This window comes from Anabrus simplex, chromosome 2, assembly GCF_040414725.1.
Source record: "Anabrus simplex isolate iqAnaSimp1 chromosome 2, ASM4041472v1, whole genome shotgun sequence".
NCBI classification, from domain to species: Eukaryota; Metazoa; Arthropoda; class Insecta; order Orthoptera; family Tettigoniidae; genus Anabrus; species Anabrus simplex.
In genome coordinates this window covers 667,187,364-667,207,160 of record NC_090266.1, presented here as the reverse complement: position 1 = coordinate 667,207,160, position 19,797 = coordinate 667,187,364, and the positions used below count along the sequence as shown (strand labels likewise).

Sequence of the window (19,797 nt, the reverse complement as noted above, 5' to 3'; positions counted from 1 at the left end):
AGGACGACACAAACATACAGTCCCCAGGACTGGGATATTAATCATTTACAATTAAAAACCCCTGACCCAACCGGAAATCGAATCCGGGGCTGCCGGGTGACAGGCGGACACGTTGCCCATATCCTCATACAATTAATTCACAATTTTTCAATTCTTTCACCCTCCCTTCATTGGATTTTCCTAAATCAAAGGAATATGTGTTTCTTTACTTTTAAAGCAGATTCCAAATACCAATTTTCATGTCTGCAACACCTTTCTTTTTGAGATAATAGTATCTTCATACAAATAATTCAACTCATTTTTCAATTCCCCCCCCCCCCCCTCCCATTAAGTGGATTTCCAAAAAGAAAAAAATACATATTTCTTTATTTTTAAAGGAGTTTCCAAATACCAAATTTCACGTCTGTAGCACCCCCCCCCCCCCCTTCCATCCACTATATCCCACAAACCTGGGTACTTTTCGCTGTCTGTACAATTTTTTGCCCGCCAACTTGCAATTCCCAATTGCTGCTGAGTTTTTGAGATATCAGTATCCTAATAAAAAGAATTCAACCCCATTTTCAGTCATTTTCACACCCCACCCAAGTGGTTTATCCGAAAACAAAAATACATGTCTCTTTATTTTTACTGGAGATAAAAAATACCATTTTTCACTTCCGTAACATGTTAAGTTTTTGAGATATACTGTAGACAAGCTCATTTTAAAATTTCACCCCCTTTTTAGTTCCCCTTAAGTGGAGTTTCTGAAAACAAATCACCTATGTTTCTTTACTTTTATAGGAGATTCCAAATACCAATTTTTACATCTGTAACATTTTATGTTCCTCAGATACATTGTAGATATAGTCTTTCTAAAAATTCACGCCATTTGTCACTTCTGTTTAACCGCGATTAATTGGATTTTCCAAAAGCAAAAATTACGGGGTTTCTGTATTTTTAAAGGATATTTCAAATACCAATTTTCAGGTCTGTAATATCTTCAGTTTCCGAGATATAAGTATCCTCATTAAAGGCATTCAACCCCGTTTTCACCATTTCTTCACCCCTCCTAGTGGGATTTTCCAAAAACAAAAAAATACATGTTTCTTTATTTTTAAAGGAGATACTGAATACCAATTTTTACATCTGTAAACTTTTAAAGTTTTGAGATATAGATACACTCAATTAAAAATTCACTCCCCCTTTTCATCCCCTTGGTGATGGAATATCCAAAAATTCTCCTTTAGCGAGCACCTACATTGTAATATAAAAATTTATCCTCAAAATTTCATTTCTTTACGTCCAGTAGTTTTGGCTCAGCGATGAAGATTGATAAATGAGTCAGTCAGTCAGGACATGTTATTTTATATATATAGATAGGGCAAAGATCGGACAATACGGTGTATGAACAAAATGGCTTAGTAGTAACATCGTGCTGCTTTCAAAGAGTATCTTTCTCAACAGTTAGAAAATTTGTTTTTATATCGTGCAGTGTATTGAGATATGACTAGTTTTTTTCAAAAGGCTCCTTCAAAACAAATCTACTTTATAAAACATATGAATCTTGACATTATTCATTACTCTGAGTGTGAAAACATTATGTCAATGCCAAGATCAAGATGACACTTAAGCAAGTATTCCCATAGCAGTACCTGAACAATCATTTATGGAAAATGAAACGGATCTGTAATTAAGTCATGTGTATAACTTAACAACGTTAAGCAAGGTCATACAATTGCCAGAACTGATGTGAAAAATATGCATTTTAGACCAATTAGTATCTAGAAATACATTAGCACTTTTCCAACAGTATGTTCTGAAGCACTTATTTTACAAACTTTTATCACATTTGTGTTTACTTAATTCCTTTGTTCCTGCTAGTTGCTTTACGTCGCACCGACACAGATAGGTCTTATGGCGACGATGGGACAGGACAGGGCTAGGAGTGGGAAGGAAGTGGCCGTGGCCTTAATTAAGGTACTGCCCCAGCATTTGCCTGGTGTGAAAATGGGAAACCACGGAAAACCATTTTCAGGGCTGCCAACAGTGGGGTTCAAACCTACTATCTCCCGAAAACTGGATACTGGCCGCACTTAAGCGACTGCAGCTATCAAGCTCGGTTTTACTTAATTCAGCACTACACAAGGTCATAACATCTTTAGAACTTATGAACCTCAGTATCTGGAGTCAACTTTAGCTACACTATAACGGCATTCAGTTTGCCATAATACTAAACTACATGTGCTTTTATCATCTTTGTATCTTAACGTTTAACGTTTATAAGCTTGACAATGTCATATTTGTTTATTTTAACGGAAATTTCATGTTAAAAATGTATTGTTTTGGGACCTTTCAACCGAATTAAATAATTGAATGTTTATGGCTGATGATGACCCTGAACAGGGTCAAAACTGTTACCAAATAAATATTAAACTGTAATGTAAAGAACTGCATTGCAAAAGTATATTGTATTGAATAGGTGGAATCGTAAATTTTACTTAAATAAATATTTATGTAATCTCAGTTCAATACGGACCAATCGAAATGAAGTTTCTAACCCTTAACTAACTAATATCCAAAGGGCCCTACAACATCTTCCTTTCCATGTCTTTCCATGCCAACTTGTGCATTTAGATCTCCCATCAATAGCACTTCCTCATCTTCTATCTGCCTCTCCACTTCCTCTAAAAAGTCCTCTAGATGTTCATCTATGCTACCCGTTTGTGGGGCATACAACTGAAATATAGTAGATCTTTCATGCCATTTTCAAACTGGAGTCTCATCACCATCATCCTATCGCTGACGCATTTTGTATATTCCACATATTCTTGGATTTCTTCTATAATTATGATGGCCACTCCATTTTTTGCTTCAGGTCCTCTGCTGTAATGCAGCCTGTATCCTTCTTTCAGAGGAATCTTCCCTGTACCCCCACTTCTTGGTCTCGCACAGTTCAAGTACGGCTATATCTTCTTCTTTCATGAAGTCAACCAGTTCTTCTGTCTTTCCCGCCAGTGTCAGGACATTTACTATCGCAATCTTGATGTAGTTTGGTGCTGGTTGTCCACTTCTCACAGTTCTCCCAGCACCCAAAGAGCTGCACGTCGCTTTTAGCAGGGGACACCCTAACCTTTTCCAAGGCACCATATCTGCTTTATCCATATACGCTATTGTTATGATGGGCTCGCCACACCGAAAGGCATTTTATACCTACTGCCAGGTTCAAACTGTAGCTGCTCCTAACATGGAAACAGATGCCTTTCATAGCTGCTCGTCTGGAGTACAGACTCTACGGGTTTTCCCCTTCCGCCACCTCCACCATACCGAAGTCCACCTTCTCCACCGTAGATGCCGTTGAGGTCTTCACGCATAACTCTGAGTTGGGACCCATAACAGATGTTACACACCGGGTCAGTGTGCCCTGGGACTCACACAGGCAGGGGCGCCAGGAGAGAGAGGAGAGACTGCCCCCGCTCGCTCCCCCCCCTAATCGCCGCTACTGCATATTGGGATAAATATGACATGTCAGTAGTGGAAGAGGGAGCAAGAGAAAAATGTAATGTTTTCTCCATAAAATGGTAGGGGGCAACTTCTCCCCTCCTAATCACCGCTACTGCATATTGAGATAAATACGACATGTCAGAGGGAGCAAGAAGAAGTGGAGACAAGACACACTGCACTCTTCAAACACTGCCATCTTCAAATAAACAGATACTGACATATTGGATATTCCATGTCAAGTTGGACAGAACTTTTGTTTGCAAACATTTTAAAATAGATGTAGAAAAGCTTCAGAATCAAGATTACTGTATGTAAATAAAAAATTTCTAACTGTAATAGTGCTTGCAGAAAATGTTAAATTTATTATATGATATCTGAGGCTCATGTTTCAGTTATCCTTCAAGATAGAACATGTAATGAGGTTTTACTTTGATACATATAATATTGGCTTTTTAATGATATGTAAATCATGTGGGTTGTTCCCAATATTACTAAGATAATTATTACAATACTTTCTTTGTATTCCACAAAAGAAAAAAATATCTGAATACATCAATGCTTTTAGTTTCAGCAGTTGAATACATCTGCATTGTCAAATTTATGTGGCTGTGAATGACATATGAACTATAAATTAATAAATAATTACTGTGGTGAAATTGAGCTCCTACAGGAAGCTCATAGCTACTCAATAAGCGGCTAGCAATGCACAGATTGCAGTTTGTGTACTGTTGCACAAGTTCAGGTGTGAGTTTACAAAAATGAACAAATAAATTCACTTCCATACAACTACAGGAAGCCCCCCAAAGTTTTGTGGATGCAGTCCATCTCCTGCTTTGCAGAGGAAATTGTAGCGACTTTCGAGATATTTCTTTAATGTGGGGAGGTTGGTCACATTTAATAAACATGTCTTCAATAATAATGCTATTTGTTTTACGTCCCACTAACTACTCATTTACGGTTTTCGGAGACACCGAGGTGCCGAAATTTAGTCCCGCAGGAGTTCTTCTACGTGCCAGTAAATCTACCGACACGAGGCTGACGTATTTGAGCACCTTCAAATACCACTGGACTGAGCCAGGATCGAACCTGCCAAGTTGGGGTCAGAAGGCCAGTGCCTTAACCGTCTGAGCCACTCAGCCCGGCAAAAACATGTCTTCAGAACATTCTTTTTTTTTTTCAATAACTAAATTACTAAGACTGTTATTATTTATTCTACATAATATTATCTTCATACCTGTAAAAACATAAATGTCCTACCTTTAATAGTTTGTACATAATACTTCCATAAAAAGTTGAGTGAATGAAGGATATAAATATTCATCATTTAATATAATGAAACTTGTTGAGCAGAGGAAGCTGATTTTGTGCAGAAATGAATATCTCCAACCACTTTATTTTTCTGAAAAATCACTAATGCTAATTTTTTGCTGTCGAATTCATATGGAACGCCCAATATGTATTGCATGCATATTGGGTGTCATCAGTACCACTTCTATATCCATTTCCACTGAGCGAGTGGCTATGCAGTTTGGGTCATGTGGTTATCAGCTTGCATTTGGGAGATTATGGGTTTGAACCCCACTGTCAGCAGGCCATGGTCACGTCCTTCCCAGTCCTACCCGTTTCATATCCCATCATCACTATAAGACCTGTCTGTGTTGGTGCGATGTAAAAAAATAAAACATCCATTTCTTTTCAGCCTCATCAGGAGGTATCAACACCCACTGAGGAGTCATCTTGACAACTCATGTCTTGATGTGGGAGGTGTATGAATATGTGGATATTATCCTTGTCCGTTGTATGTACACCATGCATGGCAACTTATGAAAGGTTTGCGTCCAGACATTCCTCAACTTGACTTTCACCATCATATTGTTCAGGCCTATCTGAAAATACAAAACAAATCCAGTTGGGCAGGGACATCCCACAGCAAATATCTTCCAAGGTTACATCAGTGAAATCATGTTCATTTAGATGGAAGAGGGCATCCTGTAGTATTATGCAACTGCCATCGATGTCCTCGAAAAGAATGCTTCATTGACTTGTCCATTCAAAATATGTGAAAGTTAACCTAGTACTCTATTATTTCCTTTCCGTACTGTTCTATAAGCTCAAGAGGAAAAGTTTCTCTTACTATACCAATAACCATAAGTGTAAGAAATGATTATGTGCTCTTATAAATCATATTTCATTTCTTTTAATCAATTTTTTTACAAAATTAATTCCTTTTATTATAATCTCAGCTGTTTTGCTTATTATAGAATTATTTCATTCAAATAATAAAAATAATGGCAAATATACCGGTATATGTTAAAGTAAATTTATAATTTAAACTTGACAAACACTTCTATTCTTACCTAGCATGGTCAACCTGCCCCTTGTGAACTAGTTTTACACACCTGCGGCATTTACTGCAATTCTGAAATACATCGGTCCCGTACTCTAAACAAGGGTAATATAATTAAATGTGAGGTTATGGACTAGAAGACAGCAGGGATTATCAGCACCACTATTAATTAATTATAGGTACCCTGAGTGAGCCAGTAAAAGAAGCACAGATACTAAGAACACACACCTTACAACAGGAGGTGCACACACAGACCAGGAACAGGTATTGTATAGGCTGGGAACTGCCTGATGCACGTAATACAGGCTCACTTGGAAGGGACGCAGTCAAGGATGTGGTAGTGAATAGTGCTTGAGAGTACAGAGGTTCGAATCCCATGCAAGTAATTAAAATAAAAAATAACACTACCAATTGCCTGAGATGTGGCAAGGTTGCATACTTAATAGCTTCCATAGACTGATTTGTTTATTTGGTCCTGTAAAGGGCTGTTGGTATCGTGGCATAGGGTATGGTCTGTGGCTAGAATACAGGCAACCAATTAGCTACATTGTATGTGTTCCAAGCTTCATAGGATGCAGGTAGGGCAAAATGTGCCCCACTGGAATGATAACAATGTGATGGCAGGTAGATTCCACTAACTCCCCTACTTTGTGGCAAGTCACAACACAACTCTTATTATTATTATTATTGTAGTTATTAACAAATACATCACAATTTGGAAATATCCTGGTGGCAATGATCAATTACAGTAGTGTGATAATAATGTAAAGTTAAAACACAATTAGGCCTACACAACAACAACAACAACATCAACAACAACATCAACATCAACAACAACAACAACAGCGACGACAACAGGATCGCGATCGCAAGAATTCTGGATGGAAAAGGAAACAGGTAACGTTTGGACGAAGATTTTGGCCAACTCTGAGGATGAAGGAGAAGTAACCAAGGCTGTGTCACATGTGTTCACCTTCCAGGAGGTGTGGCTTGTCACGTTACACACTCAGAGGACACTCCCAACCCCATTTTTTAGCAAACTGATTAAGATGTTCCTATGGTTAAACATCCTGGCTATACTAGTTTTTCCAAATGAAGGAAAACAATTAAGTGTAATTTAATTGCGATGAAGTGTGCACGATGTAATCCCACCCCAATATATGGCATTTAATTGTCTGATCAGCGCTGATAATAACTTCATAGGAACAGTTTTCCAAACGCCCGTGCGTCTCTGATAATCATAATTATTTAATGCTAGGTTATTTTTACTTAGGTTTTTGAGGATAGTAGTAGTAGTAGTAGTAGTAGTAGTAGTAGTTAACAGGGCCTATATTGAAGAAAATAAGGGTCATTCTTTCTTACAATGGCTGAGTGTGATGCCATTTGATAATGAAGTCATAGTCGAGACCGCTAACATTTCAGCCAGACCTCGCACACAACAATTACAAAGAAACGTGAGAATTTGACCCTTAATGAGTTGACATACAGATTACGCCTGTTGCCTTGAAGGAGGCGTGTGGTTCCTCCCTTCACTGTCGAGCCAGTGGGATGTGTGGGCAGGCGGGGAAGCAAGTACCTTCCCCTCCGCGTGCGTTTCGTTCATGCTAGATATCCTCGTACTTCGTTTTCTCCACACTTCCCTCACTCTTCAGATGTGTGCATTTGTTAACGTGTCTAATGGTTGTGACCAATGAGAGAGAGTGTGTAAGCAGGTACTGGGTGGTTCTGAGGGCTGTACTGATTTCATGCCTGAAATGAATATCTTTGGACACGAGATACTAAAGATTTTGAGTGTACAACAAGCAATTCCATGGAAAGAAAACATTATAAGAAATACTACTAGTTTAACAATCTGAATCCAGCATCATATACAAATTCACACACAATTTAAGTATTTCCAGTGCTTAACACTACAGCTTACAATACTATAAGTTGAACTTACTACTAGCTGAACATTACAACACCGTGTCCGGCTCTATGGCTAAATGGTTAACGTGCTGGCCTTTGGTCACAGGGGTCCCGGGTTCGATTCCCGGCAGGGTTGGGGATTTTAACCATAATTGGTTAATTCCCTTGGCATGGGGGCTGGGTGTATGTGTCGTCTTCATAATCATTTCATCCTCATCACGTCTACGGGCGTCAAATCAAAAGACCTGCACCTGGCGAGCCAAAGTCTTTGGACACACTAAAAGCCATACGCCATTTCATTTCATTACAACACCGTCATATACAAATTCACATGTACCTGAAGCATTTCAAACTTTTACATTATGACTTACGTCAGATTAAGTGGTCCAATTACTATTATCTTAGCATTGTAAATACAGCATGTTCATATACAAATTCACAAATACCTTGGTAATTCAGATGGCTTAATACTACAAATTACAGTGGGTTGAGCGTTGCCTTAAAATATGACACCATCACATGTAAATCTACACACAATTTATGGAATGCTGGAGTCTATTCTTGAAGCATCTTACATTTTTGGGAAAAGACTCTAAGACAGCTGCAGGTAATGCATTAAAATCATCATTTCCCCTATTTACAAACGAATATTTATCATAGTTAGTTTTTTGCGATCTACATTTTACTTTATGCGGACCACAGCCCATTTGCTGCAATGTAGTTCATGCCCATTCAGCTGCACAACAGAAGACCTGGTTAAAGCCAAGCCAAATGCACTTGATGTTGCAAGGTTTTGGGCTCACATAGTTTAATGTGGCTCTTCGTCATTGAAGTATTTATATTATGTTTTATGTTTTTTTCTCATATTTAATTTTAAACTTATGTATGCTTCTGACACGATATAAATAAAATCTGTCCTGCTTACATAACAAGGCTTTTCTAGTCGACAGTTCAACTCTCCCATAGCTGGCTTATTTGTGTAGACATTATAGGCTACATGGCACATAACCATGTTAGTTTTCGTCTAGCCCCCAGCGGCTCCCACCCGAGTTTCTCTATCATAATTGTCACACTACTTCTAGGATTGAAATCGTTAAGTAAGAATCTTGCAGTCTTTTGCTGAACCATCTCAAGTTCCTTAATGAATCCTGTTTGATATGGATCACATATGGCTGCTCCATATTCCAGGACTGGCCTCATGAATGACATATATAGCCCTGCACCTTCACCTGGGAACTGCTGTCCTTCAGCACCCTCATCATGAAGTGTAAGGACTTGTACGCTTTAGTAATTACACTTCCTACATGGGTGTCCCATCTTAGATCTCTTTTTACGTGGATTCCTAGGTACTTGCATGAGTCACTCTCTACCAGAGCATCTGATCCAAGACATTATTGGAAGTCCCCTTGCCTATGTTTCTTTCCCATTCTTATGAGATTGCATTTTCGAGAATTTATTTTCATTTTGTTATAGAGTGTCCACTTATGGAGTATATTTATATTGGCTCTTAATAACCTATTATTGCTATCATTCTGTATATTATGTAGCCATCCACAAACAATCTGCATTCACTTCGAATTCTGTTTGGCAGATCATTGATAAACGCCGTAAATAGGAGTGGCCTTATAACACTACACTGTACTACTCCTAACGTTATAGAAACTTTGTTGGAGTATTTACTTCCCGGATCCAAAGTACCACCCTTTTATCAAAGTTTGTTTCCACCCATTTTTGGATCAGAATGTCATGTGGTACTACATCAAATGCTTTAACAAAATCAATTACAATAGCATCAACATGCACACCCTTGTTTAATGACTTGATAATATCTTGCAAGAGTCAATCAATCAATCAATCAATACAGATCTGCGTTTAGGGCAGTCGCCCAGGTGGCAGATTCCCTATTTGTTGTTTTCCTAGCCTTTTCCTAAATGATTTCAAAGAAATTGGAAATTTATTGAACATCTCTCTTGGTAAGTTATTCCAATCCCTAACTCCCCTTCCTATATATGAATATTTGCCCCAGTTTGTCCTCTTGAATTCCAACTTTATCTTCATATTGTGATCTTTCCTACTTTTATAAACGCCATTCAAACTTATTCGTCTACTAATGTCATTCCACGCCATCTCTCCGCTGACAGCCCGGAACATACCACTTAGTTGAGCAGCTCTTCTTCTTTCTCTCAATTCTTCCCAACCCAAACATTGCAACATTTTTGTAATGCTACTCTTTTGTCGGAAATCGCCCAGAACAAATCGAGCTGCTTTTCTTTGGATTTTTTCCAGTTCTTGAATCAGGTAATCCTGGTGAGGGTCCCATACACTGGAACCATACTCTAGTTGGGGTCTTACCAGAGACTTATATGCCCTCTCCTTTACATCCTTACTACAACCCCTAAACACCCTCATAACCATGTGCAGAGATCTGTACCCTTTATTTACAATCCCATTTATGTGATTACCCCAATGAAGATCTTTCCTTATATTAACACCTAGATACTTACAATGATCCCCAAAAGGAACTTTCACCCCATCAACGCAGTAATTAAAACTGAGAGGACTTTTCCTACTTGTAAAACTCACAACCTGACTTTTAACCCCGTTTATCAACATACCATTGCCTGCTGTCCATCTCACAACATTTTCGAGGTCACGTTGCAGTTGCTCACAATCTTGTAACTTATTTATCACTCTATAGAGAATAACATCATCCGCAAAAAGCCTTACCTCCGATTCCACTCCTTTACCCATATCATTTATATATATAAGAAAACATAAAGGTCCGATAATACTGCCTTGAGGAATTCCCCTCTTAATTATTACAGGGTCGGATAAAGCTTCACCTACTCTAATTCTCTGAGATCTATTTTCTAGAAATATAGCAACCCATTCAGTCACTCTTTTGTCTAGTCCAATTGCACTCATTTTTGCCAGTAGTCTCCCATGATCCACCCTATCAAATGCTTTAGACAGGTCAATCGCGATACAGTCCATTTGACCTCCTGAATCCAAGGTATCTGCTATATCTTGCTGGAATCCTACAAGTTGAGCTTCAGTGGAATAACCTTTCCTAAAACCGAATTGCCTTCTATCGAACCAGTTATTAATTTCACAAACATGTCTAATATAATCAGAAAGAATGCCTTCCCAAAGCTTACATACAATGCATGTCAAACTTACTGGCCTGTAATTTTCAGCTTTATGTCTATCAGCCTTTCCTTTATACACAGGGGCAACTATAGCAACTCTCCATTCATCTGGTATAGCTCCTCCGACCAAACAATAATCAAATAAGTACTTCAGATATGGTACTATATCCCAACCCATTGTCTTTAGTATATCCCCAGAAATCTGATCAATTCCAGTCGCTTTTCTAGTTTTTATCTTTTTTATCTTATTGTAAATGTCATTGTTATCATATGTAAATTTTATTACTTCTTTGGCCTTAGTCTCCTCCTCTATCTCGACATTATCCTTGCAACCAACAATCTTTACATACTGCTGACTGAATACTTCTGCCTTTTGAAGATCCTCACATACACACTCCCCTTGTTCATTAATTATTCCTGGAATGTCCTTCTTGGAACCTGTTTCTGCCTTAAAATACCTATACATACCCTTCCATTTTTCACTAAAATTCGTATGACTGCCAATTATGCTTGCCATCATATTATCCTTAGCTGCCTTCTTTGCTAGATTCAATTTTCTAGTAAGTTCCTTCAATTTCTCCTTACTTCCACAGCCATTTCTAACTCTATTTTCTTTCCAGTCTGCACCTCCTTCTTAGTCTCTTTATTTCTCTATTATAATAAGGTGGGTCTTTACCATTCCTTACCACCCTTAATGGTACAAACCTGTTTTCGCATTCCTCAACAATTTCTTTAAACCCATCCCAGAGTCTGTTTACATTTATATTTACCATTTTCCACCGATCATAGCTACTTTTTAGAAACTGCCTCATGCCTGCTTTATCAGCCATGTGGTACTGCCTAACAGTCCTACTTTTAAGACCTTCCTTTCTATCACATTTATTTTTAACTACCACAAAAACAGCTTCATGATCACTAATACCATCTATTACTTCAGTTTCCCTATAGAGCTCATCTGGTTTTATTAGCACGACATCCAGGATATTTTTCCCTCTGGTTGGTTCCATCACTTTCTGAATCAGCTGTCCTTCCCATATTAACTTATTTGCCATTTGTTGGTCATGCTTTCTGTCGTTCGCATTTCCTTCCCAATTGACATCTGGCAAATTCAGATCTCCCGCTACAATCACATTTCTTTCCATGTCGTTTCCCACATAGCTGACTATCCTATCAAATAATTCTGAATCCGCGTCAGTGCTACCCTTTCCCGATCTGTACACTCCAAATATATCAAGTTGCCTATTATCTTTAGAAATGAGCCTTACACCTAGAATTTCATGTGTCTCATCTTTAACTTTTTCGTAGCTTACAAATTCTTCTTTCACCAGAATGAACACTCCGCCTCCCACCCTTCCTATCCTATCTCTACGATACACACTCCAGTGCCGTGAGAAAATTTCTGCATCCATTATATCATTTCTCAGCCATGATTCAACTCCTATTAACTTACAATATCTGGTGAATATATATCTATTAAATTACTTAATTCTATTCCTTTCCTTACAATACTTCTACAGTTCAACACTAACAATTTTATGTCATCCCTACTTGATTTCCAGTTCCCTGTTCCCTTATCACCGCTCCCTAGGCCATCCCGTTTCCCTGAATGTACCTCCCTATTACCCTTCCAAACAAATTTCCTAACTTATACGTACCACTGCGGTTTAAATGAAGGCCATCTGAGCGCAGATCCCTATCTCCTACCCACCCATTTGGATCTAGAAATTTCACTCCCAGTTTCCCACATACCCACTCCATAGTCTCATTTAAATCCCCAATCACCCTCCAGTCAGTATCCCTTCTACACAGTATTCCACTAATAACAATCTCCGCTTTCTTAAACTTCACCCGTGCTGCATTTACCAGATCCCACACATCTCCAACTATGTTGGTACTTATATCAGCTTGCCTTACGTTGTTGGTACCAACGTGAAACACTACCACCTTCTCCTTCCCCTCCTCCCTCTCTTCTACTTTCCTCAACATCTGCCTCAACCTAATTCCTGGATAACACTCTACCCTGGTACCCTTTCCTCCACACACTTTCCCCACGTGTCTAACGATGGAATCTCCCATGACCAGAGCCTCAACCCTACCCACCTCGTTTGATCCCCTCCCCTCCTGGTCAGCCCTATCTTTCCTGATAACTGCAGAAGCTACTTCCTCCTCCCTTTTCTCCTTCCCATGACCCTGTTCCACCTGTCTTTTCCTATCATCTACTCTACATTTTCCTTTCCTACCTTTTCCCTTCCTCCTACTCCCACACATCTCAGCAACAGTTCCCTGTCCCTCATCTTCCCTCTGTTGTTCTACCTGGAGTGACTCGTACCGATTTTGCACAGACACCTGTCCTGAATTCTGATCCTGAATAGAGCTCTTAGCCTGCAATCTCCTTCCCCTTAGAACATTAGACCACCTGTCTTCTACAACTCCTCCCTTTCCTTCCCCTCCCTCTTGTACACCTACTGTAACCTGTACGTTGTTTGAAGGAGTCCTATCTTCCTTCCTGTCTTCTGTGAGAATCCTAATTATCTCCCTCAAACTTTCCAACTCCTCCCTCATACCCCTCAATGCCTCGCCACACCCACAGAAACTACACTCGCGCTCCTTAGCCATTCTTTACGGGGGGGGGGGGGGAAATGAAATTAAAAAATAAAATAACTTATTTGCAAAAAATAAATGAACGGAGGGATATATTGTCTGGGATAGTACACAACAATAAGGTAATTAATATACGACTACACTACAATACTACTTAGTCGTGCTCTATTTTTTTTTTATCCTACAACCCCTGACAGGATAAAAACTGCTGTTAATTACTGAATATCGAAAGTAATAGCCTACACAAGAACTACACAATTCCAAACTGCAATTAAGCCTATTCTAATTACAACAACAGTATTTTAGTACGAGTTTCTACGGATACCTCTACTACACCAGTACTACACAAATATTTTACAATAATAAAATAATCACACTAAATTCTAATAGGATATTACTCGTATACTACTGTACAGTACACTACAGTAATGTTAAACTACTTTCAGACGTATCCTAATTACGGAACCGTACCGTACCGTATGTCACTAAACTAAGCACAACAGAAATGAAATTTGCAAGAACTACTGTAGTCAAAGATTACCAACGAAGCTAAATGCTTAGACAAATTATTATTAGTATTACGGTCTAATAGATACACACGAAAAATAACACACGAATATAGCAGGCAAGATACGGCACTATCTAAATGTACTGTATACTACAATGTATCTACACTACACTACCCTGCGTTTGGTTAAATCCTTAAGTATCGAAAAGATTGCCGTACACGAAGAAAAACACGAATATAACTGGCAAGATACTATCTAATATATTATACCTTATCTTCACTACAATTCTACTGAAACGTGGTTATGTGATTATTACAGCTGGTGGATTACTATTATTTTCCCTACTCCACGGGACGGAGAATAAAAGTGTCCTTAATTAGGCCTACTGAAAAATACGAGGTTGTCTACAGTAATTTCTCAAATATTTCTATCAAAACTACTACTACTACTACTACTACTCCAGGGACTTGAACTGCAATTACTGGGATATATGAACTTTATTATTATTAGCTAACCGCTCATAAATACTGAAAGATCGAGGGAGCGAAATATAAATTACGGATACTCTAACTACCTACTTAGAAGTACCAATGAATGGAATACAAGATCAGCTGATTTTTATTTATATTTACTTGACTACACTACTCCCTTTGTTCACAACTTAGCCAACAATGTAATATTTGAATATGAGGACCGACAATAATCAATAACAATACAACGACTGTTAACTATTACCGTGTAATCTCTTTAACTTCTTTTTAAATGGAGGTTTACAGGCGTATCGTGTTTTTTTTTATGTAGTAAATTATTACCTTCGCGATAGTTTGAACGGATATCTATACGAAATACCGGAGAAGTTGCTGCAGAAGTTACGGTACTATTCCTTATGATAACCTACCTTTGTAAGTATAACCAACGAACCTACAGATATTTACAAATATTTTTAAAGTTAATATTATTACCTAAAGTATTTCCTAAACCTAAAATCGAAACAAGGTACACCTAGCTAGCCTACTTAACCTAGAAAACGTAATTTACTGAAGACCAACTGAATTACTTGTTACAAAATTTAAATAAAGAGTGACAACATCTGGCTCACAACAGCAGAAACCTTTTCTAAAACCATGTTGATAGCCATTAATCCACAAACTTTTCTCCCATTGTTCACTGCCTCATGATGTATTCCTGCAATGAGTAGGTGAATATGTTACCCATATATGGGGAAGCTACACAAAATGCATACCAGGTACAACGCTTGTATCAAGACTGCTATTCGGATAGATGCCAGCGGTGGTTGTCCGGAACCACCTCCATGCGACATATCCTGATAAATGGATAGGAAGGGGAGGACCTGTCTCCTGGCCTGTCAAATTGCCGTAACTTAGGCTCCTAGACTTTTTCCTGTGGGACCATATAAAACAACTGGTGGATGCACAGCAGCTGACCAATCCTGGTGACCTTAGACAGCTTATCACTGCGGCATGCCAATCCGTTACGCTGGAGATGTTACAACGTGCCAGACAGTCCTTACAACACTGCGCACAGCTCTCTATCGAACACGGAGGTTGTGAGTTTGAGCAGGTGCTGTGTTGAACGACGTAGGTAACTGAAATCCTGTCACATGTTTCCTAGTCTCATTCAACAGAAATCCATACCCTAGGCCACCTTACCAACAGTCCTTTTCAGAGCCAAATAAACAATTCAGTCTGTGGGAATTATTAAGTATGCAACTTTGCCACATCCCAGGCAACTGGTGGTATTAATAAAAAAAGAAAAAGGAAAAAGAAACTTGCATTGGATTTGAACCTCTGTACCCGCAAGCATCATCCACTACCACATCCAATTGCGCCCCTGCCAGGTGAGCTATTGTGAGGCCTGATGTTTAGCAGGGAAGGCTCAACTTTGATATTAAGTTATATTCTGTGAGACACTTGAATAGGTAACCAAAGTTCATATAAAACAAAATTTTCAATGTTAAAATGCAACAAGAGAAAACTGACATTGTAGCAAATTTGTAATGGTTATTTATATTAAAAAGTTCTAACTTAACCCAGATTATCCTAACAACCTTCCAGAAGGATAATGGAAATACATTATTCATCTTGGGACATTATTTTGTCATTGTTGACAGCATTTGTCAGTTAAATCTAAAAGGTCTGTTTCTGTTTGTCTTTGACAAATACTGTTAAATAAAGTACTTCACTCATTTATCAATACTTAGTGAAACCATTTAGTCATTGGTCTGTTGTATGAGAAATACAGCTGTGAACTTTTATTGCAAAAATGAATTCAAGATTATCCGGGTTAATTATATTTAACTGTATACCGAGCAAGCTGGGTCATGTAACTGTGAGTCTGAATTTGGGAGATGGTGGATTTGAATCCCACACTAAGCTATCCTGGAGACGGTTTTCTGTGGTTTCCCATTTTCACTACTAAATTAAAGCCATGGTCACTACCTCCCAATCCTAAGACTTTTCCAACCTTGCATTGCCAAAAAAACATTTGATGTGTTATTGCAACATTAAACCATTAGAAATTTAACTGTGTGTGTGTGATTGCTGTTTACATCTTTGATTATTATTCATATCAATATTTTATATAAAACTAGTGCTGATAACTTATGATGGTAGAAACCACGCCAAGAGGGATATGTAACAAATAGCAAAGGGGTCTGCAAATCTTCTTGGTGACTTTTTTTGCATCAAGAATAAAGGTGAATCATATGTAATAAAAACAGTATAGTGATGATGAGGAATTTCATATTACAAAATGAAAACCTGCCTGTAATAAAACTTCTAACTTTTCCAAAACAAGGGAAAATTCATTAAGCATATTTGTGCTGTATAAAGATGATGTGGAATCTGCTTGTAACATGCTGACCTAATGAATTTGCTCTTTTTCAGAAATCAACAATGGAGGATTTTGCCTACTCCAGTATGCAAACCCATGCGTCAAGACAGTCGAGATTCCACCCACTGAACTACTCTGAGTCAGTGGGGTCAAAGACCTGTTTGCACTAACTAAATCATACTTCCATATAAAACAAGGACATTGCTGGAGGAGTTGTGAGGTGTGAATAAGACTTCATCTTTTTGGATTTCTGTTACTGTATGTAAATATGAGAAATAACAGAGAACCATACTTGACTTTTGTCATTTTATACAGATTGTATTGTACAGATTGTGTGTATAAATGACAAAATACGAACATTCAACTTTGACATACTGTTAAATAAAGTACTTCACTCATTTATCAATAATCAGTGAATTCAACAGTCCAATAGCGAAATAATGTTATTATTTATTTATTGATTTCCATAAACTGTTCATATAAAATTTAAGGATGGTGAGAAAGGTACATGAAGGTACCTCCACCCCCGCTGAAATTATAATATTAAATAATTACAATTATATGACGCAGTATTACATATCCATTCTAAGCATTTGCTTGCTGTACCTAACCTTTAATATTGCCACAGATAGCGGGTAAAGAAAAGGCAGATATGCGACTGCTTCTATGGGACAATATTACCCTGATAAGCAATGTTAATCATTGTCTGTGTTATTATGTACCTTTAGCCTTTTTTTTGTTTATTCTCATTATATTATTACAGAATAAATGCAACTTTGGTTTAATTTCCTACATTCAGTGACATCAGTTACGCATCATGTCTTAAATAATACATATTGTATTTATGTGCATATTAGAGCAAGTACCTGGTTGTCAGAAGAGTGTGAAGGAAGTCTGTGTGCCAAGAAGCAGGGGATTCAGATGTAGCATGTGCGTTCATGACTCTTAACGCTTGGTGTAGAAAACAGCATAGTTTCATTAAAAAAACTACCTGTTATCTCGGCAGATACTGATATTCTGAAGAAGTACTGCAAATTTGATTATAAGTCCTTTGATAATGTTACTAAGAGAGAAAACAGTCTAATCCTCTGTAAATGAGATGAAAAATAACACCCAGTTTTCCCTGGTATAGAGTTAATAATACAAATTTAAAAAAAAAAAGTACGGTACCTTTACAATTTGTGGTTCTGTCAAGCATTTTAAAATTCTTGTAGGAGAATTTCTTAACTTTGCAAGAACAATGAGAACTTACCTGATGCTTTGGCTGATGGAGAAACAGAAAGGAACAGGCCACTGTACTGTATGTTATCTCTGGAACAGGAGACCTGTCCCTGGCCTATCAGCTTATGAATGTAATTTTCATTTTTGGGTATACAAAGCAATAGCTTTGAAGGACTGATGGAGAGTTTGAATTGAATGAGTAAAGAGCAGCCTATTTTGTTGACGTAAAATTAAATGTAAATGTTTACAACGTTTAGTTTTAGTTTAGGAGCAAAGCTCTTATGAGGCAAATGGGGATTTGTTGCACAGAGGCTCTGCCTAAGATGTATATCTTTTATTTTTCCCCTTTAAATTCTTAATGCACAAACATTTTGCACTACTATTAAAATATGTTATTTTTTAAAAATGACCATTTTATTATAATTTATTCCTACGTGCCCTCCCAAGTGCACTGCAGAGGAATGCTATTTCCAGTTGATTGATTTAGAGCTAAGGAGAGTGTTTGTTCACCCATTCTCATTTACTAATTTGAGAGGAAGTTTCTTCAATGTGACACAGCTTACTTTTACGACTGTTGTTCTTTTCTTCTTATATATTTTCACAGCTAATTGTATGACACTGACAGTTCCTTAAACCCATTTGTAAATTTTAAGCTCCTTCCCTTTCAGGCAGAGGAAAAATCAAAAATGACAAGTCAAATGTTTATTACATTTATAAAATATCATTTGGAAAACATAGAAAATAAATGTTGAGGCTTCACTGTGAGTATTAAAATTCCTTAAATGTAAAGAACACTGACTATGTAGAGAACACTGATGTTTATGGCAAACAATTATAGATGTATTTCTGTCTACCTTTCCTAGGTTTAAATAAACATTGTAGTAGAGTGTTTTGCCTTCACACTGCTTCTTTATTGTCTAGATGAAGAGACTGAGACCATCACTTTCTTTCTCCCCCAGTAGTGTATTTAATGAAAGATAACATAAGGTGGCAACAGTGCAAAACCTTCTAGTAAATTTAAAGCACAATGTAAATATCAACATTTTCCTTCACAGATAACTAAATTTAGGTGCAAAGTTAAGTATTATCTGCCATTAAAGCATTAGTTATTTTTTGTGATCCAACAAATGCAAGACCCAGTGCAAAAGACTCAATCATTACTAACAATATATTACACTCCCTGACACAAAAAATGAGGAGAATACTTTGAGACAAGCTTTGTTTACCTCATCTTGTGCTATGGGTTTGCAACAGAATATTTCTTGTCTTTCTCTTTAGACATTCAACCAAAACACATTTTGGCATTAAACGTACCTAGTTCTATTGTGTTAGGAAAGTGACGAGTAGCATTTAGGGCTGTTAATAGCAAATTTTATCATTTAAACTTGTTCTACTGAGTTAAGAATGTGATGAGCAGTGTTTAAGGCAAGTTGTAGCAAATGTTATCATTTAAACTTGTTCTACTGAGTTAAAAATGTGATGAACAGTGTTTAGGGCAAGTTTTTTTTTGCTAGTTGCTTTACATCGCACCGACACGGATAGGTCTTATGGCGACGAAGGGCAAGTTGTAGCAAATGTTATAATTTTTTGTTCTACTGAGTCACGAATGTGATGAGCAGTGTTTAGGGCAAGTTGTAGCAAATGTTAACATTTAAACTTGTCCTACTGATTTAAGAATGCGATGAACAGTGTTTAGGGCAAGTTGTAGCAAGTACTGTCATTTAAACTT

At 37.7% G+C, this 19,797-nt stretch overlaps 1 protein-coding gene across 3 annotated transcripts in view; it reads left to right on the top strand.

The window, feature by feature from the left end:
* LOC136863020 (basic helix-loop-helix transcription factor scleraxis) overlaps nucleotides 1-18,000 on the top strand; it is a 157,697-nt gene extending 139,697 nt beyond the window's left edge. For all 3 annotated transcript variants that reach the window (XM_067139328.2, XM_067139329.2, XM_067139326.2), the window contains one exon: nucleotides 16,901-18,000. In XM_067139328.2, the coding sequence (XP_066995429.1) occupies nucleotides 16,901-17,017 (117 nt within the window). In that variant the 3' untranslated portion in view covers nucleotides 17,018-18,000. The remainder of the gene's footprint in view (nucleotides 1-16,900) is intronic.
* The last annotated feature ends 1,797 nt before the right edge of the window (nucleotides 18,001-19,797 follow it).